Source organism: Mustela erminea, chromosome 17, assembly GCF_009829155.1.
Source record: "Mustela erminea isolate mMusErm1 chromosome 17, mMusErm1.Pri, whole genome shotgun sequence".
In the NCBI taxonomy this organism is placed as follows: domain Eukaryota; kingdom Metazoa; phylum Chordata; class Mammalia; order Carnivora; family Mustelidae; genus Mustela; species Mustela erminea.
The window spans coordinates 68526653-68549495 of record NC_045630.1 but is presented as its reverse complement, the minus strand read 5'-3'; the positions used below and the strand labels follow the sequence as shown (position 1 = coordinate 68549495).

General features: G+C 62.9%; 3 protein-coding genes across 4 annotated transcripts; 1 reads left to right on the top strand and 2 right to left on the bottom strand.

Annotated features, from left to right (window-relative positions):
* The first annotated feature begins 297 nt into the window (after positions 1-297).
* On the top strand, positions 298-6457 carry RRNAD1 (ribosomal RNA adenine dimethylase domain containing 1). The gene is made up of 8 exons (XM_032318111.1): positions 298-590; positions 3024-3148; positions 3278-3470; positions 3924-3986; positions 4221-4364; positions 4823-5304; positions 5708-5892; positions 6210-6457. Exons 1-8 carry the CDS (start codon positions 480-482, stop codon positions 6329-6331), a joined length of 1425 nt encoding a protein of 474 aa, XP_032174002.1. The 5' UTR covers positions 298-479; the 3' UTR covers positions 6332-6457.
* A 292-nt stretch (positions 6458-6749) lies between these two features.
* MRPL24 (mitochondrial ribosomal protein L24) lies at positions 6750-10505 on the bottom strand. Its single transcript, XM_032318151.1, has 6 exons — positions 10378-10505; positions 7905-8249; positions 7732-7827; positions 7479-7582; positions 7084-7214; positions 6750-6978 (listed from the first exon to the last, which is right to left on the bottom strand). Exons 2-6 carry the CDS (start codon positions 8085-8087, stop codon positions 6842-6844), a joined length of 651 nt encoding a protein of 216 aa, XP_032174042.1. The 5' UTR covers positions 8088-8249; positions 10378-10505; the 3' UTR covers positions 6750-6841.
* An 858-nt stretch (positions 10506-11363) lies between these two features.
* HDGF (heparin binding growth factor) lies at positions 11364-20250 on the bottom strand. 2 transcript variants are annotated; one of them, XM_032318148.1, is made up of 6 exons: positions 19882-20250; positions 14338-14414; positions 14086-14224; positions 13300-13485; positions 12826-13055; positions 11364-12644 (listed from the first exon to the last, which is right to left on the bottom strand). In XM_032318148.1, exons 1-6 carry the CDS (start codon positions 19966-19968, stop codon positions 12638-12640), a joined length of 726 nt encoding a protein of 241 aa, XP_032174039.1. In that variant the 5' UTR covers positions 19969-20250; the 3' UTR covers positions 11364-12637. The 2 variants fall into 2 exon arrangements, with proteins under 2 accessions (XP_032174039.1, XP_032174040.1); XM_032318149.1 differs by lacking the exon at positions 19882-20250 and adding an exon at positions 19574-19733.
* Positions 20251-22843: the final 2593 nt, after the last annotated feature.

The following is a 22843-nucleotide window of genomic DNA, read 5'->3' as shown; positions in this document are numbered from 1 at the left end:
CGTGCGCGCGCCCGCAGCGCCCCCGCCTCCGGGAGCGAGGCCAGGGACTCCGAGTGCGTGAGCAGCGGCAGCGGCGGCGGCGGCGGCGGCGGCGTGGGGGGCGGCGGGGGCGGGATGCGCTCCCCGGCCCCTCTAGCCCCGTGGAGGTACAACTCGAAGGTGGGGAGGCCGCGCCTCGCGAGAAACGCCGCTCGCGGGACCGGCCCCACTTCCGGGGCAGGCGGGGACTGCGCGGGGAGGGGCGGGCCCGGGCGCCGCGGCTCGCCTCTGTGACGCCTGCGCGGCGCGCCGCCCCACGTGTGCGCCCGCGCCGTGTCGCGAGCTGTGACGTCAGGGGGCGCGTCCGGTCTTCTGTCCCAGCGGCCGGCGGGGGCCGGGGTGTCGGGGGTGCGGGGAGCCGAGGGCCCACCCCCCCGTGTCCGCGAACCTGGTCCCCGCGCAGCGCGCGCTCGCGGCCGACGCCCCGGCTGGCCCCCGGGATGTCGGGCGTCTCGGCGCGCGGCCTCTCTCCGGAGCAGCGGAGGCAGCTGGCGGTGAAGCTCACGCGCGTGCTGGCGCGCTACCGCCCCATCCTGGACGCCTACATCATCGTGAGCCCGGGGTGTGCGCGGGGCTGGGCGCGGGGCTGGGCGCGGGGCTGGGCGCGCGGCGGGCGGGGTGCGCGCGGCGGGCGGACGGCGGGCGGTGGCTCCGCGCCGTCCCCCGCGCGTCTGTGCACGAGGGGGGCCTCCGCCCTCGGAGTTCTCGGACGTGCGTGCGAGGACTCCTGACCTCGGGGCGGCTGCTCGCCTCGCACGTCCGGGGGAACGCGCGGGCGCGGGTCTGGGCGCGGGCGCGCTGTCCCAGAATCCGCCCCGCTGTGGCTGAACCCCTGGCTCAGCGGGGCGTGGAGTTAGAGCTTCGGGGTCGGGCTGCCTTCCTGCCCTCTTCGCCGGGTCAGCCGAGCCCCGGCTTCTCCGCCGTGGTCGTAACCGCTGTCTGCAGGCTCACGGGGAAGCACGAGTGAGCCGGTGGGTGAATGGCACCGGCGTCCACAGACGCTTTCGGCCCCCAGACCCAGAAGCACCCTAGACGCAGCTCTCTCCTTCGCTGATGTGCCCTCGAGGCCTTCCCTGAGCTCTGCCCGCAGGATAGAGACCAAGTTCACCCGTTTGTTCCCATCTCCATCGCTACCCCTGGGGGCCAAGCCACCGTCCTCTCGCTCCTGGACCACTTTCTGACGAATCTCTGTGTCCGTCCTGTGACCACTTCTTCACAAAGCAGCCTGATTGATCTCTTTAAAACCTACATCTGATTAGGGGCTTCTGGCTGGGTCAGTGGTAGAGTAGTAAGTCTGAGCCTCAGGTTGGGTGTAGAGTTTACTTAAGAGAAAAAAAAGAAGGGGCCCCTGGGTGGCTCAGTGGGTTAAGCCTCTGCCTTCGGCTCAGGTCATGATCTCAGGGTCCTGGGATGGAGGCCCGCATCGGGCTCTCTGCTCGGCGGGGAGCCTGCTTCCCCCCTCTCTCTGCCTGCCTCTCTGGCTCCTTGTGATCTTCGTCTGTCAAATAAATAAATAAATAAATAAATAAATAAAATCTTTACAAAAGAAAAAAAAAATGCTGCCTTATTTCCTGGATGCTTTCATGAAATCCTAACTCCTTACTGTTACCTAGAAAATGCTGCACAGTCTGTCTCCTGCTGCCACGTGAAGGCCATCACGCTGGTTTTCCCACGTTCACTCTCCACACGTATTCTGGCCTGATTTCTGTTCTACAGACATGGTGGGCACCTGGGCCTTTGCACTTAGTAGTGTGCCTGAATGTTTTCCCGCACAGGAAGGCAGCAGAACAGAGTGGTTAGGGGCAAGAACTAGAGTCCAGTCGGTTTCAGGTCCCAGCTTTGCTACTTAACTAGGTTTTTGAGTTGGACAAGTTACTGAACTGCAGTGTGGCAGTCTCCTTCAGTATAAGATGGGAGCTGAGCCACTACTTACAGGTTTGGTTGAAGATTAAATGCATTAATACAGGAAAAATGTTTTGGACAGCGCCTGGCATATTAAAGTCTTTGATAAGTGTTTCTTGTTAGCGGAGTTTTTAAAAGACTTTATTTGCTTGAGAGAGGGAGAGAGCACAGAAAGATAGTGAAAGGGAGAAGCAGGCTTCCTGCTAGCAGAGAGTCCAGTTTGGGGCTTGATCCCAGGACCCTGGGATCATGACCTGAGCTGAAGGGAGATCCACTTTTTTTGGAGAACTTTTAAGATCTACCCTCTGCAACTGTCACATATGCAGTCCAGTATCGTCAGCTATAGTCAGCCTGCCGTACGTTTCTTCTCTGAGATGTGTTTATAACTGGCAGTTTGCTGTCTTTGACCCCCACATCCTCCCTCCGTCCCGCAACTACTGCCTTTGTGTGTCCCTCATCCGCATCTGGGCTCCAGCACCAGCTCCTCACACCAGCCGTCCCTGGTGCTCTCTGGAGTGCTCTCTCGGACTCCGTCAAACCTGCCTGATCAGAGTTTTACTGTCTGCGTGGCATTCGATGCTACCTAGAGTTACGTTTTTGTTTTTTTAATGTCAGCTTTTCGAGAACAAGAACAGTGTCTGTTTCTTTGTGTGTCCTCTGAGCCTAGACTAGAGCTTGGTGCGTGAGCAGAACTCCAGAACGGGTGGGAAACAGCGTGTGACTAAGAATGCCTTCTGTCACACACCACGTCTGGCACGCACAGTGTCCCGCGGTATGACGGCGGAGTGCTCAGCGGCAGCGCTGACACCACCAGCCGGTCACTGAGCTGTCGCCCGTGCCGCGGTGAGATGCTGGCCCCGCTCTCAGGCTCAGCTGTGTGCAGCAGACAGAGAGAGCGGCAGGCGGGGGAAGTGCAGCAAGGAGAGGCCGGTCCAGGATGCTGCCTGGGCCCCTGGGGGTGTGGGGGAGCAGGGACCAGGCTGGGGAGGGGGCACCTGCCGGCTTCAGCCAGCGGCCCTGTGTCTGGAGGGGCCGGGAGGAGTGGGGAGGGCAGTGGCCAGCCCACTTCTCCCCTCCTGCAGGAATTCTTCACAGACAACCTGTGGGCCACACTCCCAGGCTCATGGCAGGAAGCGCTGGATGGACTGAAGCCTCCCCAGCTGGCCACACAGCTGCTGGGGGTGCCCGGGGAAGGGGAAGTGGTCAGGTATGGGCAAGAGGGGCCCCGGGCTGGGGGACTCAGGCTCACAGTCTCCCTGGGGCTTCCTGGGTTGCAGACTGGCACAGTTGGGTTGCAATGGAGCTGTTCACTGGGGTCCCGGCCGGCCTGTCGCAGGTACAGTTCGGTGTGGCCCCTCTCCCTGCTCGCCCTGAAGTCCACAGCCTGTGCCCTGGCCTTTACCCGGACACCTGGGTTTCAGACCCCCTCCGAGTTCCTGGAGAACCCCAGCCAGAGCTCCCGCCTGACAGCTCCGTTCCGGAAACACGTCAGGCCCAAGAAGCAGCACGAGATCCGGAGGCTGGGAGAGGTGAGGCGGCTGGCGTGCGGCGGCGTGTGGGAGCACACGCTGTGGGTTACCGGGGTGTGGGCACCTTGTGTCGCCTGCGGGATGGCCCTGGGCAGGCGTGCCATAATCCTGCCTCGAGGCTGCCTTTGGGTCACGTGTTGTCCTTTGGATGGACTGGTTGGTGGCTGTGTCCGAATCACTGTCCTCTTCCCGTTTCCCACAGCCTCCGTCCGCTCTGGGCTTCACGCGGGGGCTCCTCTGCTTGTTGGTACTAAGAGGAGCAGGGAGTGGAGCCTGAGCCTGGGGTCAGCGCCCTCCATCTTGGTTTCCCCATCTCCTTTCTCTTCCGTGCCCCTCCCCCCCAACCCCTGCCATCTCCCTCGGCCCCCTGCCGCCCCTCCCCCCTCACTGTGGGTGTTTGCTCTGGGAACCGAGGACCAGTGGCCAGGAGAGCTTTGTTCCCGCCTCTTGTAGTTGGTGAAGAAGCTGAGTGACCTCACGGGCTGCACCCAGGTTGTGGATATAGGTTCAGGCCAGGTGGGTCAGACCCCCAATATTCTGCGGTTTGGGGTTTGGGATTTCTTTTCTTGCGTTGTGGGGACAGAAAGCAGGAGGCAGGTTGTGAGTCCACAGGCCCCTGGAAGCAGGTGTCGGGGAGTGGTGGAAGTCGGCAGGGCGGGTAAGCTTTCTGGGGGTCTGGGCCACCTCAAGGGAGGCGCTCGGGAGGGGCACTGGACAGGGCTGTCTCCATCCTTGCTCTCGTGACCCCAGGGCCATCTCTCCCGGTTCATGTCCCTGGGGCTGGGGCTGACGGTGAAGAGTGTTGAAGGGGATCCGAGACTGGTGGAGAGAGCGCGGCGCCTGGACCGGGAGCTCCTGCAGGCCCTGGAGAAGGAGGGAAAGAGGCACCCACAGGTAGGCCGGCTTTCCCCGCCGCCGGGGCCGCGGGCCGGGTTTGCTTGGCTGGACCTGCTCTTTCCCGTTCCTGGCGTTGAGATGGTGCCGCCTCTAACCCTGCTGCCCGCCCCCCACCCCCGCCCGAGGACCCCCTTTCATCAGAGCCTCCTCAGATCTTAAAGGCACTTTCTGGTTACCAAGTGCTTTCCACCTGTGTGTTCTGCTCCGCCGGCCGGCCGATCACGTACCAGGCTGCGACGGATGAGGGCACTGGGACTCGGGGAGGAGGTTTGCAGTTCCTGGGAGGGGCCCAGAGTTCAGCCCGGCTCCTGATTCAAGGTTCAGTTGTCCCGTTCCCCAGCTTCTCTCCCTCCTTGGGAAGGAATGCAGAGGACACACCTCTTCCTGTGACCCGAGGTGGCACGGGGACAGCGGACAGACCTTACACCTGCCCTCGTTCCGTCCTACCCGCACAGGTGGTCCTTGCCGGCCCCCGCTGCTCCCCACAACATGTGGTTAGGTGGGTAGAGCCCACGGCCCTGTGCGAGGAGCTGCTGCTTCCCCTGGAGACCCTGCCTCGGGGCGGGGCCCGCCTGCTGCTGACTGGCCTCCACGCGTGCGGGGACCTGAGTGTCACCCTGCTGAGGCACTTCTCCTGCCCGGAGGTAGTGGCACTGGCCTCGGTGGGCTGCTGCTATATGAAGCTGAGTGACCCCGGTGGCTACCCGCTGAGCCAGTGGGTGGCGGGGCTGCCAGGCCACGAGCTGCCCTACCGGCTGCGGGAGGGAGCGTGCCACGCCCTGGAGGAGTACGCGGGGCGGCTGCGGAGATCAGGGCCCAGCCTCCGCACCCACTGCTACCGGGCAGCGCTGGAGACCGTCATCCGGGGGGCCCGGCCTGAGCTCCGGCGGCCTGGCGTGCAGGGGATCCCCAGGGTCCACGAGCTCAAGATCGAAGAGTGAGGCTGGGGAGGTGTGGGGTGGGGTGGGGTGGGGAGGGGGCATCACCACCTGAAGGTCTGACTCCCCTACCAGCCTTGCTTGTTGGCTTATCCTGAAGTCCTGAATGCGCCTGGACGGTGGATGTTGATGTCTCGGGGCAGTTCTCTAAATTTCTTTAGAAGGGAGTTGTCGTTCTCTTGCGCGGGAAATGCTGAAAATATAAATAATGGGACAGATCTGGCTGAAGATATATTTTGCAATTAATTTGCTACTGGACAGACTTCACAGCCAGAAAAACGTTTGAAAATGTGTCCTGGGGGGACATGTGAAGCAAGGTTGGAGTCGGATCAGGAATGGATGGTTTTGACGGGCAGTGGAGGTTCTTAAACCCAAACTGAGTGCCGCCTGTGGCCCCCGCAGGTACGTGCAGCGGGGGCTCCAGCGGGTAGGGCTGGACCCCCGGCTGCCACTGAATCTGGCCGCCCTGCGGGCCCACCTGTCCCAGGAGAACCGGGTGGTGGCCTTCTTCAGCCTGGCGCTGCTTCTTGCCCCGCTAGTGGAGACGCTTATTCTGCTGGACCGGCTGCTCTACCTTCAGGAGCAGGGTGAGGGCGGCCTGCCCTGCCGGCATGGGGGACGGGCTGCAGGGTGGGTGGGGCCGGAGTGCTGAGGCTCCTCCTCCAGGCCCCCAACCCCCACACCTGTTGGGCCACCGTGGGGGTGGGAGCCGGGTCAGTGCAGATCCCTGCAGAATCAGACTCCAACCCCGAGCTGCATTTTAAGCCAGAACCCCAGGCTTCGAGAATGTACAGTGGACATCACATTCCTGGTAGAGAACTGGGTCTGCTTAGACACCCTGAAGCCTTCCCTGGGGGTTGACGGGGGCTGCCAGAGGATGACCCAGTCGGCCGTTTTCCCCCAGGCTTCCACGCTGAGCTCCTGCCCATCTTCAGTCCTGAGCTCTCTCCTAGAAACCTGGTTCTGGTGGCTACCAAGAGGCCACTGGGGGAAGCCTTCTCTCTTCTGGAGACTGAAGACCGCTGACAGACCCCGTCTGAGACAACCCAGGCCCTACCACTCAGAGAGCCGGCATCCTCTACCCTCGTTCGTGGGTTTGTGTTCTACGATGTAAAGATGTATTTTTAATTTATTAAACAAGTGTAGTCTTCATTTCTCTGCCATTATTGGTCAGTGTGGAAAAGCACAGGTGTGCAGCATCCTCTGGGGAGATGCTGAGGTGCGGCGGCGGGGCCTCATACCCCCCCACACCGCCCGCCCCGTGGGCTGCACCCCATCCCTCACGGGTCTCCTGCCCAGCAGGCTGCAGGCCCTGCCCCGGGGAAGGCTGGCGAACTTCCATCCAGGTTCTGGCAGTACGTGAGGAGGCCCCTTCCTTCAGTCCCGGAAACAGTGCGGGGCTCAGGTGGCTCCGTCTACCTGAAGGCAAGAGCCACACGCAGGGGCAGGGAGGACTCTTGGCTCTTTATTGGAGTCTGGAGAAGAGTGGCCCTGGCCTTCCCGACGAAGAGGAGGGGAGAGGCTGCTCTCCTGGGTTCAGTACCAGTAGACTTTCTTGTGTCTCCGCGGCTCCTGGATCCCCATGGCCTCCATCACCTCCTCCTCCAGTGTCTTTAAACGGGGCACGTAGGTTCTTTCTAGAGCATCTGCCACCGAGGTGTCCTTGGGACCATCTGTTGAGCCAGAGAAAGGAGCACAGGTGGGAGGGCTTCGTAACACCCCTCACTCCCCCTCCTCCCAGCCCCTGCCTCCTTCCTGCCCCTCAGCCCACGCCTCACCCGTCCACGTCTCAGGGACGATGCCGTCCGCCCTGGGAAAATCAGGTTTGGGGATAATTCTTCCTGATCTGGAGGAGACACGGACGCGCTCTCCCGCCTCAGTGAACCTCCATTCCACCTCGGTGGGCTTCCTAGGGGTGGAAGAGAAAAACCCGGCATGGGAACCAGCTCTTCCTGCTGCGTTCCACCCAAAAAAGCCAGGGGCTGAGAACAGGTCACCATCTTGTCACTGCTCGTCTGTACTGGGGCGACCTAGGGGGGCTTATGTCCATCACACGGATAGCCCCTCTCAACTTCGGAGCCCACGACCCACCGTTCCTTTGGTATCCGTGTGGCCAACAGCTATGGAGACCCGCAGGGTAGGTAACCCTCTGACCAGGGCCGCGTGTGCTTGCCTGTCCACCGGGTCCACAAGCTTGACCTGGTTGTGGAGCAAGGGCGCTTCGCTGGGGATCATGGTTCCCCGGAAGTCTGCGGTCTTGCCGACGTAGCGGTAGTGCTGATGGAGGAAAGCCGTTGCTTCAGCCCCAGGGAACAGCGGAGCAGTCAGCTGCATCCCTGCCCCTGCGGCTCAGTCTCCCCCGCCCTGGGCTGCTCCCCGCACACAGTGACAGAGGGGACCGAGCAGCCCCGCCTTTCTCGGCTCACCGTGTTCAGTCCCTCCAGGACCACCCAGTTGCGCTGCCGGATGACCTGCACCACTTTGCCTTGCTTCCCAGCATCCTTGCCTTCCAGGACCTCCACCTGTGGGAAGACGTGCGGGTCAGGGAGGGGCGCTTGTCCGGGAGCCCCCGCCACTCCGCCCCATCCGAGGCTCTCACCGTGTCCCCACAGAACAGATGCCACTCTTCATCAGAGATGGGCTCCACAGCCACCCGGCGCCGCCGGGTCCCCGGAGGGTTCTTCCTCCTGTCTGCAAGAGAGCCCGGACGGCTCATCCCATAGCGGTAGTCGCGGGGCAGAGTGACCTTGGATGCCAAGGCCAGCATGGCAGAGAGACGCATGGCTGGAGGCTGGGAGACGTCCCCTGGCCAGGGAAGATCCAGAAGCCTTCTCAGTCAGCTCTGAAGTGGATGGATGGAGGGGCACCTGGCTGGCTCGGTCGGGAGAGCACGTGATGCTCAAGCTCAGGGTCCTGAGTTCAAGCCCCACATTGGGTGTGGAGCCTATGGAAAACAAACAACTAAAAGCCAAAAAAAACCCACAAAATAGACAGAAATAAGTGGGCAAAGAAGCGAGGGAAAGAGGTTTTTTGTGCACAGCCCATTGTTAAATGACTCACTGAATCCCCACAAGATGTTCCCTTCACTTTACAGATGACGAAGGACTTACTGAGGTTCGGTGACTTGCCCGTGGTCTAAAGCTACTACATGAGAACTGACATTCACACCCACGTGTCTGACTTCAAAGTCCAAAAAGTTCCCCCAGGCCAGGGACTGTGCCATCTGGGTCACCCCTGAGTCCGGCAGATCCAAGCAGGGCTCGGCATGTAGTAGACAGTCTGTGAACACTTCTCAGATACACTCACAGACAGCAAGACAGGAAACACACCGGAAAGGGGATCAAATCAGGGCACATGGCCAAGGGGCAGGCAATTATAAGGTAAAACATAGAAAAAAAAGGGGGGGGATTAAAATGTTGCTACACCACTTCCCATTCCTCAATTCATTCGGGAAACAAGCACTCCTCCTCCCTAAGACAGCTTCTTTTCTAAAGGAAAAGGCCCCAGGGCCAGACTCTAGGATGACCGAGTCCTGGATTTCCCAACTAAGTACGTACCGGGAGCCTCCCAGTTCTGGATGATGGACTAAGTCAACGGGCTGATGAGAGAACCGAGGCAGAAATACTAGGCTCTTCTACCTGCCCGGCGCCCCGCGGCTTTCCTGCATCCCGCACTAAGGGAAGAGGATGCCTGGGGGACTCAGTTGGTTGGGCGGTTAAGCGTGGCACACTTGGGGCGCCTGGGTGGCTCAGTGGGTTAGAGCTTCTGCCTTCGGTTCAGGTCATGATCTCAGGGTCCTGGGATCAAGCCCCGCATCAGGCTCTCTGCTCAGCGGGGAGCAAGCTTCCTCCTCTCTCCGCCTGCCTCTCTGCCTGCTTGTGATCTCTGTCGGTCAAATAAATAAATAAAATCTTTAAAAAAAAAAAAAAAAAGGTGTGGCACTCTTGATTTTGGCTCAGGTCACCATCACAGGGCGTAAGACTGTCCTGCACTGGACTCCACACTCAGCGGGGAGAGATGCTCCCTCCCTTGGCACATGCTCTCACACTCTTCCAATAAATGCATAAATCCTTTTTAAAAAGGGGGAGAGGGAAAGAATGGAGCAGGGACTGTTAATCTTATTCTGTAGCTAAGAAAGGAGTCTAACTTCAACGTACAAATAAAGCGTTTTGGGGCGCCTGGGGGGCTGAGTCGGTTGAGCATCATCTGCCTTCGGCTCAGGTCATGCTCCGGGGTCCTGGGATGCAGCCCTGCATGGGGCTCCCCGCTCAGCAGGGACTCTGCGTCCCCCTCTTCCTCTGCCTGCCATTCCCCCTACTTGTACACTCTGTCCAAAAGGTAAAACTCTATTTTTTAAAATAAGATCTTTAGGGGCGCCTGGGTGGCTCAGTGGGTTAAGCCTCTGCCTTCGGTCATGATCTCGGGGTGCTGGGATCGAGCCCCGCGTCGGGCTCTCTGCTCAGCGGGGAGCCTGCTTCCCGCCGCCCCCGTGTCTCTCTGCCTGCTTGTGATCTGTCAAATGACTAAATAAAAAAATCTTAAAAGAATTTCCGCGAAGGAAGGAGAGCCCCAGGGCTCGCTCGGGGCGAGGAAGCGGGCGCGGCTCCTTCCTTCTGCTCCGACACGCGCACGGCGCCGGGGGACAGAACCGAACCGGCTGGTCTCGGCGTCGGCCGTTCCCCCCACACTTCCCCGTGCGCGAACCACGACGCCCGGCGCTGCCCCCAGCGAACGTCGGGCCCACGGCTCCCCGCAGATCCCACCCGCGCGTCGCAGCGCAGCCCCGGGCCCGGCCGAGCGCGGGGAGCCGCCCCGCCGGGCTGGGAGCGAAGCGGCAGGAGCACGGACCACAGGGTCGGTTCCGCAGACGAGGAAACCCCGGGGGCTACTTCAGCCGCCGGATCGGAGCGAGGGGCCCGGGTCTGCAGCTCCCAACGGGGACCCCGGAAGTCGGCCCGGGGACCCGCCCTCGTCTCCCGCACACCCCGGAGGGACGTCCTCGGGGGGCTCCCGCGGCGAGTCCCGGCGCCGCGCCCGCCCCTACCCCGGCTCCAGCCGTCTTCGGCACCCACCCGTTCCCGCAGCCCACTGGGCACGGCCGGGGCAAACGAGGGCCGTTCCCGACGTCGGCTCCCGGGCGACCCTGGCGAGGTCACCACCGTCTGGGTACCCGACGCTCACCTCGGCTTCCCACCGCGCCGCCCGCACATGCGCCCTGGGCCCGCCGCCCTCCCCCGCCCCGGTCCCTCGGCTTTCTGGGAAATGTAGTCCAAATGCGAGCGGACCCTGAGGCCAACCTCGCTGTGCAAGCTGGGAGTTGCAGTCCGCCTCCTGGAAGCGAGCTGGAAACAGGAAATTTGGTCGGGTAGGAAATAAGGAAACGTAAGCGCCGAGAAGCACGTCGGAAGTTGGAGGCCGGGCGGGATAGGCCTCAGCGCCCGGCACGTTCCCTCACGCGCTCTTCGCGGGGGCCGTTGGGAATTGTAGTTTCCAGAGAGCAGGGCTCCATTTTCTAGGGGATTGTGGCTTCCCATTCGCAGCCGAGGGCCTCCCCTTCCAGGCTGGGCTGAACCCGTCCTCTCCCCGCGCGCCCCAGTCTGCAGCAGGGGGTCAGGGCAGATTAGGAAACTGCCCTAAGGCTTCTGCAGGAAGGGGTGCAACGTGGGCCCTTCGAAGGCTAGTCGATGGGCTTGTCACAAAATGTCAGCTCTGGGAGGGCGGGAGGTGACCTGCCCCGGCCGCTCCACGCGACTCGGGGTCGTGGGAGGACCCCGCTCGCGGCCCCCCGGCCCTTCCCCACCGCTTGGGCTGGCGGGCACCCCCGGCTCGGACCCGACGCAGCAGCTCCCGCCCCGGCCCGGCGCCCACCACCCCGCTCCCGCCAGCCCCGCGCCGAGGCCTCCCGGGGCCCGTGGGGTGACGGGGCTCCCGGCGGCCGCAGGCGTGGAGCGAGGGGTGCGGCGCGCGGCCTTGCGGCGCCCACCGCCCCCGAGAAGGGGGTCTCCGCGACCGCGGTCCCCCCCGTGCCTCCCCGCCCAAGCAGCAGTCGGACCCGAGCTAGTAATCAACGGGTTTTATTGTCCTAGAACTGCAACCGGCTACTTCTCGGAGCTACACTCCCAAAGCTACAGTCAGCGAGTTTTCATCAGAGCCCGAGGGAGAGGGCGAGGGCAGACAGGAGACCGCGCGCGAGGCTGGGCGAGGGCACTTCGTTCGCTGTCCTCTCAGTGGGGTCCGGGTCTGGGGAGACGCGGAGACCGGGCGGGGGCGGGAATGGGCCGTGACAAGAGAAGGACACCAGAGCCCCAGCTACAGAAGAGAAGTCGTCAGACCCCAAACAGAAGGGGAGCCTCCCGGTGCACTTCGGGAGTGGGGGCAGCAGTGGGGGAGGGTGTGAGGAGGAGGGGGCACACGAAGGGATGGGGTCTTTAAAATTTTTTTTTGTAATTTTCTTTTATTAAAAACATTTCCTAAAAAATGTGTCTTTTCCTTTATGTCTGGGTGACATATATGACTGTAGGCTGGCCTTGAGCACGTGGGGAGGGGACAGGGCTAGGGGTCTCCCCAGGGCAGAGATCAAGGGTGGGGGGACAGATACTCCTCAGCACTCCCCCCCCCCTTGCTGGGTGGGGCCGACCCTGCCAGACTCAGGAGGCCCCAATCTTTTGATGATCAGCTACAACTCCCAGAACTGCTGGGGTCACCAAAAGGAAGGGTGTTGTCAATCATCAAGGATTTATGGAGGGGAGCCCCTCCCCCACAAGCTGTCCCACTTTCCCCGAATCTAGGCAGCTGGGATATTAGGTGTGGGAGGAAGGGACAGGAGTGCACCAAGGCGCCACCCTCCTGCCCACCCTCCTCCCCAGCTTGCAGACGGCCCTTCTCAGGCCCAGAAGCCGACCCTGCTGTCTCTTCTCCAGCCTTTCCACGCCTACCTCTGATCCCAGCTAACCCAGAGGACCAGAATGCTGGGGAGGGGGGTGGGGAGGGTGTCAGGAGGTGGAAACAGCCAGTCCAGGCCCCACCGGATACCCTCAGAAACAGCTCCAGGCAGGCAGGGACACAATGGTCGCATCTCAGCCCATGAAGCAGAAGACAGGGCCCTGACTCAGATCAGATCACAGGGTGTTGGGGACATGGAGGTGAGGGCCAGGTGGCCTGCCCCATCAGGTCAGTCTCCAGAGGCTGGGCTGGGAGCGGGGGGAGTAAGTGGAAGAGGAGAGCAGGGGGGTGGGGGGAGGGGTTCCCAGTTTGCAGGCCATGGCCAGTTTCCCCAGTAGCACCCAGACAGCAGCAGGAACGGGGCAGGGGCTCCTCTTGAAACATTGGTGGCTACAGGCTGCGGGGGAGGGTTGGAGGGGAGAAGGGTTATCGCGTGGCCTTCTGCCGGCCACACCCAGCCAGGGCCAGCGTCCTGGGGGAGCCCACCCTGCCTCCGCCGCAGGCCCTCCTCCTCCTCCTCTCCAGGGGTGGCCGGGCCCCCCCAAGCCCAGCTGCCTCAGGGCAGGGGGCTCCCTCACCTCTCATGATCTCTGATGCCTGGGGCCTCGGCATCTTCCTTGGCAGCCTCTTCCTCCTCCTCCTCCTCCTCTTCCTCCTCCTCCCCTTGAGGAGGGCCCCGGCCAGAGCTGGGCTCCGAGGGGGTGCTGTTCTCCACCTCCACAGGGAGGGGCCTCGCACCCTCCAAGGGGGCTACTTCCTTCTCCTCCCCTTCAGGGTCTTCTGCCTCCTTGGGACGTTTAGGGGAGTCCTAGGGAGGATTGGCAGAGATGAGGCCCACTGAGGCCGGAGAGGGAGGACCCCAGCCACCTAGCAGAGCCCCCCGCTTCCAGAGAGGCTCCTTCCTGGGCACACCCCCTGTCCGCTTCCCCAGCCCTCTGCCAGCTGAAGGGTCTACGGACCCCAGACGAGGAGCTGGTCTCCCCCAGATCAGGATGTCCCTGAAGTGCCCCTGCCCGCCCAGCCCCTCCGCGGCTGCAGGTGGCGCCCGTCACCTCCAGCGTGTCCTCCGCTCTCCTCTTCAGCGCCCCCTTCTCATTCTTCTCCTTGGCCGGCTCGTCGATGACCAGCTTCCCCTCCTCGTCACTGCTGCCCTCGGCGCTCCCCTTCTTGTCGCCGTCCCCCTCTGCGGCTTCGGGCTCCGGCTCGGGCTCGTCCACAGAGCTCTTCTTCGGGGCGGACTGCGCGGAGACGGGAGGCGCTGAGTGGCACCAGCGGGGCGCAGGGGGCCCCTCCCCGGACCCACCCGCGGCCACTCACTCCTTCCTTCTCCCACCTCGCCCCCGCCCGCCCCCAGGTGCCCAGTCTCACGAGTGATTTGAGACCCACCTCTGTCGGATTAGCCCCGGGCTAAACCCACTGGCCGGGCAGGCAGGGCTCTGTGCAGGAGGGGGGAGGGCTGGAGCAGGAGGCAAAACCTCGGGTCAACTTCTCCCGAAGGGAGCTGGGACCCTTTCCCCGCCAACCCCCGCCCCCCACCCTCCCGCCTCATCCTGCCCGGCGCACGAGCACCTCCTCCTGGAAGCCTTTGCGGAAAGAGTTCGGGCCGAGTCCTACTCTCACACTAGGCCCCGTAAAGGGCTGTCCCCACTTACCGCCTGTCTTGTCCTTGCCCCCCACGCCACGCACCCCACCCCCTGACCCCAGCCCCTCCTGCAGGGCCTCCCCCACCCCCACCCCTACCCCCACTCCTGCAGGCTAAGCATTTCCGGTCCTGTGGGCTCCGGAGCCAGTGGCCACACCTGCTTCCCAGGGGGTCTCTGGCGTGGACAGCCGCTCACCTGGTAGCCGGAGGCCTTGACAGTGGGGTTGTTCTCAATCTCCCACAGCCCCTCGCTGAAGCCTTTCCTCTTGTTGGGCTTGCCGAACTTCTCCTTGGACTCCTCGTACGGGAAGAGGTCTTTGGGGCCCAGGAATGCCCTGGGGAGAGAGGGGAGACTGTGCTCTGGAGCCCTGGCTGGTGAGCTGCGCAGCCCCAGCGGGAGGGGCGCCAGATCAGCCGCTGACCGCCCCACCTCCAGCCCCTCACTCACGTCTCATGGGTCCCGAAAAAAAAGACTTGGTACTTGTTGGCTGTGGATTTCACGGCGGCCTCCGGCATCTCGTCGATCTGGGAGCAAGATGAGAGAAGCCAGTGAGTGTCCTGAGGTCAAGTCTGGGGCTGAGGCCGGCCTCCAAGACACATTTGCGTAAAATCAGACTGAGACGGGCCGGGAGATCCCCGAGGTGGTGTTTAAACCGTTTCAAGCAGCAGGACTTTGTTCAGAGTCAGACAAGAAGCCCCTGGCTCCAGGACCTGCTCCGTGGGCTCAACAGCCCAGCCCAATCAGGGCCACCTCTCCCCTCGAGCTCGCTGGGCTACTGCCCGCCTACAAGCCACTGTGCCCACCGTGCAGGTGCTGCCTCGAGCCCTTCGTGCCGTCGGCTCACCGGAGGGCCCACCCAATCGCCTCCTCCCGGGCACCAAGGTCCGAATCCCCACGCTGCCACCAATATACTTGGAAGACCTGGGGCAACACAGTCAACATCCCCAACCTCAGTTACCTCATCTGTAAAATGAAGCCTGTCAAGGCACTTAAGCCGTCCGGTGGGTAAGGATTAAATGGCCATGGACTGGCCCGCAGTCCAGCCCTCAGGTGCGGGCCCTCCTCCCCAGACAGACGCTGGCCTCTGGTCTCCCACACTCACTCAGTCCTGAGGAGCCTTCCCCTCACAGAAGGCGCAGCCCCTCTCCTTCAGAGCGCCAGGGTCACGGTCACTCACAGGAGTATCTGAGCACGGCCCATGCGGACTCAGCCTTGCACCTGCCCTGAGACCTGAGAGCAGGTCTGTCTGTACCCCCTGCTAGGGGCCAAGCACAGGCTCAAAGATCTGCCGCAGGAAGCTGAGCAGCAGGTAAAGACAGCCAGTTCTGGGGGAGCGGGAGGGGCAAGGCCAAGGGCTGCCCACCTGACACCCCCCCCAAGACAAGGCCACAGGCCTCTGGGGAGCACTCTGAAAGACTCTTGAGGTTAGTGAGACACTCGTTTTACAGAGGAGGAAACAGGCCCCCCAAAATGACAGGGGAAGTTAGTGAGGGTCTGTGTTGGTCTCCTGACTTGACCCCCTGGTCCCCCATATCCCGCGGCACGAGGAAGGTGCAGAGGTCTGCGGTCGGGGAAATGGACAGGCAGCGGCCCCGCCAGCCTCCCCAGACCAGGCCCTGGAAGCCCAGGCCAAGCTGAGCTGGAGGCGGAGGGGCGGGAGGACTACAACTCCCAGCAACACTTGCAGGCGCCCCAGCAGCCTGGCTTCCCGCCGGACACAGGCCAGGTGGCCATGTTGACTGGGGCCCCAGGCACAGATAGGACCCAGCCGGCCAGGCCAAGGCGGTGATTAACAGAGACTGGGACGCAGGGCCTGACCTGGGCCGCTGAGGCTGGGGGGCTGGAAACCAGCTGAGACACACCCAGGAGAGGGGGTGGGGCCCTGGGCCTGAATGGGGGGCATCTTGCTCCAGGCATGGAGCCTTCAGGTCCCTGGGCACCTCCCCCCTTGCCCTGTGGCCTCTGGGGACAGAGGTCCGGCTCCTCCCCTCAGGAAGGCCCAGCACCAACTGGGCCCTCCCCATGACCAAGAGCTTGGGGTGTGATAGCAGGGGGTGGAAAGGCACGCAGTTCCCCCCCACAAACAGGATCCCCATCGCCATGACAACCCACCCCGCCCCCGGGGCCACTCAGCAACCAGGAATGTGACCACCCCTCCCCCCCAGGCCCTCTCTCCCGATTGGGGAGGAGGGGACACTAACACACCCCACCCCCGAGCCTGGAGTCTGGCACCTGGGTCCCGGGCTGCAGCCTGAAACCACAGCTAGGGGCTGGAGGGCCCAGGCCCTTCTCAGGAAGCCAGCCCGTGGGTGCAGGCGCAGGAGGAGTCGGTTCCCGGCCGGGACACCTGGGTCTTGTGACCAGCCAGCTCCCCACCCCCTCTCAGAGGGAGGCAAGCAAAAAACTAAATGCGCGCCTCCAAGGCTTAGAGGTCCCCAGAGAAAGGCTCAGGACAATAGCAGAAGGCCTAGGCCTCCTCTCTAGGATCTCAGCCCCAGAAACAAGGGACAGGGCTGGGGAGCAAAGGGTCTGGCTGAGAGCAGAGCAGGGAACCTTGCGCTCTGCATTCTTGGTGGTCACACCTGAGCCGGGGTGTCAACCTGCTGGAGGGCCGAAATAAGAAACTGAAGCTCAGGAAAGGAGGGGCCAGAAGTTCTCCCAAGGAGCACAGCCAGGGCAGGGCTGCTCCCAGGCAAGCGCCATGGGAGGCCACGGGAGGCCACGGGCAGCGAAGTCAGAGGCAGCTCAGCAGTGTGACGGGGGACCCAGGAAGCCACCAGCTGCCCAGCCTCAGGGGCGGGGGAGAAACAAAAGAATGGGTAGGAATTAAAAACAGAACGACTAGTCAGATACAGCTGCCCTGCTGACCCTCCACATAAAGGGTGGGTCTGGAAGACCCGCAGCCAGCGGCCTGGGCAGGTGGGCACCTACCCCAACAGGGCCAAGCCCACCCCCGCCTCCCCTTGACTGGCAGGTTCCTGTGCGGGAGGTGCCAGGAGAGGGTGCTCCTTCCACTTAATGCAGGTCCCAGCCCCTCGCCCCCACGGGGAAAAGTCCCTTCCATCCTCGTTTCTTGGTTTTGAAGCAAAGGGCGGTTCTTCCTCCACATAGAGGACATGAGGTCTCGGGGGAGGCCTGTACCCCCAATACAGACATACGTCTCCCAGGCTTTATATCCAGGCTCTGACTCAGAACAAGTGACTCAAGGCTAAGTGGGTCAGGGTGGGGCCAGAGGCGGGCTGGGGACCCCACCGCACCCCCCCCCAACACACTGGCCAACAGGGGCTGGGGCTCCAAGGCTTCTCAGCCACACGGGGAATCCAGAAGGTGCATCCACTCCAGGCCCAGCCCTCGGCACTCGCTGCATCACACCGAGCCGAGCACATGACTCGTGTCCTCCCAGAGCCCACGGCCACCCTGAGGTCTGACAAGGGAGCTGAAGCTCCCAGGCGCGGAAAGCAGGTGACTCCCCAGCCTCAGATCAAGCCGAGCCCAGGGCCAGCCCAGGGTGGCTGGCCCACACGGAGGAAGGCAGCAGGGAAGGCTAAGCCCACACAGCCTGCCAGCCAGGGTTCTGACCACCACACCCAGGGCCAGGCCCGACCTGACCCAGGAACCAGAAAATCTGGGGCAGGAGACAGTTGGGGCCGGGAAAGTGTGACAGAAAAGAGAAGGTAGGGCCTAGCCGTGGGGGAGGGGGCAGGGGGAGTGAGCTGGGTGAGGCCCTCTGGCTGCTCAGGTTTTCTGGGATTGTGAAACAGGAAGCAGAGAGGAGGAAGGAACCCGGAGGAAAAAAATCCCTGAGTCTTGGAGGTTAACTGCTAAGTGCTTGGAGATCCCCCAAGAAGTCAAGCAGGAGGAAGAGGGAATGGAGAAGGTTAAGATGGAGTCATCCTCCACTCCAGGCAGGTCTTGCCGACCACGTGGCCCCTCTGGCTGGGCCTCTCCCCGCCTCATCCCCAGTCAGCCGTCCTCCCCAGAAGTAGGCCCTTCGCCATGGCTGAGGATTCGGTCTCTTAGATTAGGGGGGGCTGTCCATGAGGGCCCCACACTCCTCCCTCTCAGGAGGGGCCGGGCCCCTTCAGACTCTGTCCATCGGGGGGCTAAGGCAGCATCCCAGCACGAGGAGGAGGCTCGGACTGGTCTGTTCTCTCCACGTGCCAGGGGGATTCATCTGGGAGGTAAGAGCCTTGGGTGGACCATTCCCCTGAAGTCACAGAAGCCAGAACACAGGCTTAGGGTGGCACCTTCTTGCCATCCAGTCTGACCTGCCCTCCTCAAGCCAAACTCTATCTCCAAGGTCCAGGCCTCATCCTGTCCCCACCTTCTGTCCTGGAGATCCAGAGTGAAGACAAGACAGAGGGCATCCCCAACCTAGCCTCACCCTGAAGCTCTACCTCATGGGGCGCAACGTGGGCCCGTGTCCCCCTCCCTTCTCTTCCCTGATCCGGTTCCCCGCAACCCACATTTCAGCTGCACCCCTCCCTGGGGCCTGGGCCAGCCTCCAGACTTTGTCCCACCCCAGGAGGTAGGAGCAGTAAAGACCTGGGTTCAGTTCCTGCCGGGCCCAACAGGGCCTTGGAGTCCGGGCCAAGAAGCCGGACGGGTCAAAGGTGCTGGGTAAAGTACACCACGGTCCACACGTCACACACACCATGGGCACACCAGGCTGGGTGGCTGCTTCCAGCACCCCCCAGGGCCCAGGCTCTGAGGAGGCCCTGAAAGCTGGGAGAGCCCCACTTCTTCCATTCACAGGCTGGACGTCTAAAAGTTTCAAGGAACAAGGAGCTCAAGGGACACGAGATTACACACGCTGCTCCAAAGAGGGTACAGACTGAGGAAGGGGCCTAAGTGGCCCCCCAAAGTTGGCCTGGCCACCCGAACTAGGTCCAGCGGAGCCTGGGGCAACTTTCCCCAGCTCCAGCGGGGTCTGCAACCCTAAGGGCACAGACTCACGTGGAGAGGAACCAGAAGCCTGGAGGCTGGTCTGCTCTTGGCCCCCTGGCCTGGAAACTGCCCTCCACCCACTGCTCTCTGCCCTCCTATTCGGTTCTCCTGAGTCCTACCTCTAGGGGACAGGCACACCCCCTCCCAGTTCCAAAGGCCTCTTCAGACCGACTTTGAAGTTGCCAGAGACAACTGCCCCCCCCACCCGTGACACCCCCGACCTCCTCCAGCAACTTCCCTCCCCCACTCCCCTTATTTGAGCTGACCCAGTCCTTAGGGGAAACCTGATGCACACACCAGGTTGGGCTTTCGGGCCCCACCCTCCCACCTGGCCAGGTGCTGGTGGGGGGAGGCGCGAACTGGCGGGCTGACTCAACCACATGGCAGACCCGGCCGTTGTGGCGGGAGGATCCTATCCGAGGGGGAGCAGCCGCTCGGGCCCCCCCACCCCGCCTCCAGGAAGAGGCAGCCTGGACTGCACCCCCCGGCCTCCCAGGGCCGTGCCACCCCCAGCCCCCGCCTGAGTTGCCAGCATATGGAGGAACACTTTTGTGGGGCTGCGGAGCGAGGGGTCCTGGCGGAGAACTTTCGAGCCAGGCAGATCCCCTCTTACGCCGCCCCCAAACACTCCTCGACCCTCCCAACTTCAGACCTCTCTCGGCCGCCCCGAACCAAAGTTTTCCAGCAGCGAACTCCGCCTCCACTCAGCCCTCCCCGGCGGGGACCCTCCTGCTACCTTTCGGTGCGAGCGGGGTCCGACCGGGGCAGCGATTAGGGACGACACCGGGGGTCTCTAAGGGGGTCCCCGGGCGCCCGGGAGGGGTTCCCGACGGCCCCAGCCCAGGCCGCGCGCCCCACGCCGCCAGCCTCGGGGGGCCCCCCGCCCCCACCATTATGTAACCGGCGGGGGGGGGCGCGGACACGCTCGCAGCGAGCCGGCGACTCGGCCGCCCCCCGCCCGCGCCCCTCCGCGCGGGGCGCCCGCGTCCTCCCGGGTGTTACGCAACCCAGCCCGGGGCCGGGGCGGCGGGCCGCGCTGCTCACCCGGGCCGGCCAGTGCGGGTAGCCCTTCATCTTGGCGAACACCAGGTCCCCGCACTTGTACTCCTTCTGCCGGTTGGAGCGCGACATGGCGGGGCTCCGGGCGCCCCGGGCTCCGCGCCGCGCCGGCGAGCGTGAGCCCAAGTTTGCGCGCGCGGCGGTGGCGGCGCCGCTGCGCTCCGGCCCTCGCGCGGCCCCCGCCTCGATGGCGGCCCCCGGCCCCAGCTCCGGCGCGGCCACGGCTGTGCGCCCGCGCCGCTCGGACGGGGCGGGCGCGGATGCGGCGGCGCGGTGCTGCGCGCTCGTGCGGTTGTTTGTGTTTGAAATTCAATTGCTCCCTCCTCGGCGCGAGGCCTCTTCCTCCTCCCCCGCCGGCCCCCTCCCCCTCCTCCCCCGCTCCCCTCCCCCTCCCGCGCCGGTTCGATGCGCGCGGCGCTCGACGCCCCGGGCCTGCCGCGGCCCGACGCCCAACCCGGGGCCGCCCGGCGGCGCGCGGCGGCACAGGCGTGAGGAGTCGAGCGCCGAGCTGGCCGAGCGGGCTTTGTGTGCGGCTGTCGGGGGGCGCCCGCCCGCACGCCCGCCGGGAGGAGCTGGCGCCCGGCTGGACGGAGCGGCCTGGCGCCCCTCCCCTGGCCCGGGGGGCGCTCGCACGCGGGGCCCGACGCGGCCGCGGGAGTCCGTGTGCGCGCGGGCTCTCCCTGCCCTCCGCCCCCTCCGTGTCCCCCAGTGCTTGCGGGGCACCGACGTGCAGACGCCCGGGGGTCCGAGCGGCCGCGGCGGAGGGGAGAGGCTCGACTTTGGGAGTCGGGAGGTGTCCGAGGGCTCGTGGCACAGAGCGGCCACGTTCTGGGCGCTACTTCCTGGCAAAGGCGGTCTGCGCTCCGCCACCGCTGAGCCTGCAAAGACGGTCCCTGTTCTTGGGGGGGGGGGGGGACGGGACACCGCATAAGGCCAGTAAACCCCAAACCTCCAGTAAACCACACTGTGAAGGCCGGGGAGCCGGACACTGCCTCTCTGGGGAGGGAGAGGGGGAATGGGGCAGAATCTGGGAAGGCTTCACAGAGGTGGTGACTTGGAGCTGGCGTCGGAGAATGAGGGATTCTGCTGGATTCCGTATTCCGTTAAAGTCCGACTTCTAGGATGACAAGGGGTGCAGCCAAAACTTGAACTCGGGTCTTTTCCCATTAAGCCAAACAGAACTGTAGTAATTACTTCTGGGATTTGCTGAAATCCAGGCACCTGTGGTCTCTTAGAAATAAGATATTTGGGGCTCCTGCGTGGCTCAGTGGGTTAAGCCTGTGCCTTCGGCTCAGGTCATGATCTCAAGGTCCTGGGATCGAGACCCACATCCGGGTCCGTGCTCAACTGGGAGCCTGCTCCCCCCCCCCCCCGCCTGCCTCTCCGCCTACTTATGATTTCTGTCAAATAAATAAAATCTTTTTTAAAAATTAAGAAAGAAAGAAAGAAGACATTTGGATCTCTTACGGCGTTTCTGAGATCCTTAAAATTTTGCAACTGCATGTTCTGGATTTGAATAGGTAAAATAGGCATGCATGCTTTTCTAACCGATGCACTTCAAAGCATATGCAAAGTCTTCCTGCAAGGAAGCCCAGGATGTAGCCAAAGGCCCAGGTCCACACCCAGGTCCACACCCCGCTCCTGAGAACAGGGACCCCTTGAAATTCCTTGAGCCCCCTTCCTGACCCAGACTTGGGAGGCATGGGATGGCTGCTCCGTGTTAACTGACCCTGCTCCGCAGGGTCATACCAGCCGGCTGTTGGTATGCGTTCCGTCCTTACGGCAATGCATTTCACGGGTTTTGCTTTCATAACAGTGTGGCCTCTCGGCATAGTTCCCCCTTGAAATAGGAATCTCTCTGGCCCTGTCCACAGGCGCTCCTGTCGCAAAGGGACACTCCCGGTGCAATGAAAGAGCCAGGCATGGCCTCAGCCGCAGACTTGCCGATGTGTTTCAGTTCAGAGCTTGTTGCAACACAGCTCCCAGGTTTCAGTTATTGCGCGGCAGGGCGTTCCGGCATGAACTGCTGTCAGTGTGGTGGTTGTGATCCTGCCCTTTTCTCTGTTCTTGTTAGCAGAGTCTTGTCACAGGTTCCTAAGGCTGTCTCAGTAAATTCTGTCCCCCAATATATTTCGTTTAAGTGTCCAGGCCGGTGTTAGAGATAGGCAACAAACGTGTTCTAAACTGTTCTCCAATCTAGTGCAGCCCCCAAGAGCCCCATCTCTCCGCACCGCTGAGTCCCAACAGGTAGCTGCAAGGCCTCCGAACCCTTCCGCAAGTCTCTCCGGCCGCCATCCAGTCCACCCACCGGCAGATGCTGGCTGCGGAGAAACTATCAGGATTCCCTTTGTTGCAGTAATCCACCACCACCCCCCCACCCGCCTTTGGTTGCAATTTAATATCCAAGTTTTCCCTACAATAACATCCTCAACCACCTCACAGCTGGCCCTAACAGCACCACCAAGCTCAATTACAGGGGGGGGCGGGGGGGGTGCGGCTGAGCCTACCTCCCCTGGGAGTCTCTTGGAACTTAGTGCCCTGCACGCTTGAATGGGCCCACGAACCACGAGTCATCTGGGAATCCTCCTGAAAAGCAGAATCTAGCTCAGTATGGTTGGGGGCGGCTGCCGTTCCAACAAGCCCCAAGGTGGGGCTTCTGCTTTGGACGCCCATTTGAGCAGTGGGATGGAAAACGCACAGGTCACAGACCCCCAGATTCCCAGCCCAGCTTGGAACCAATTCACAGATGTGTCCGTGAAATCATTCTGTGGATGCTGGTGTTTGGTTCAACTTGTGTGTGGGAGGGGGATCAGGACAGAAGTCAGGGGACTCGGGGCCCTGCTGCAGAGGAGACTGTGAGGGCAGACCCCACACTAGGGTTCTGAAGCCTCTCTCTGGAGGGCCAAGGTCATGGGCATGGTGGGGTCCTTAGTGTCCCTAAAGGGAA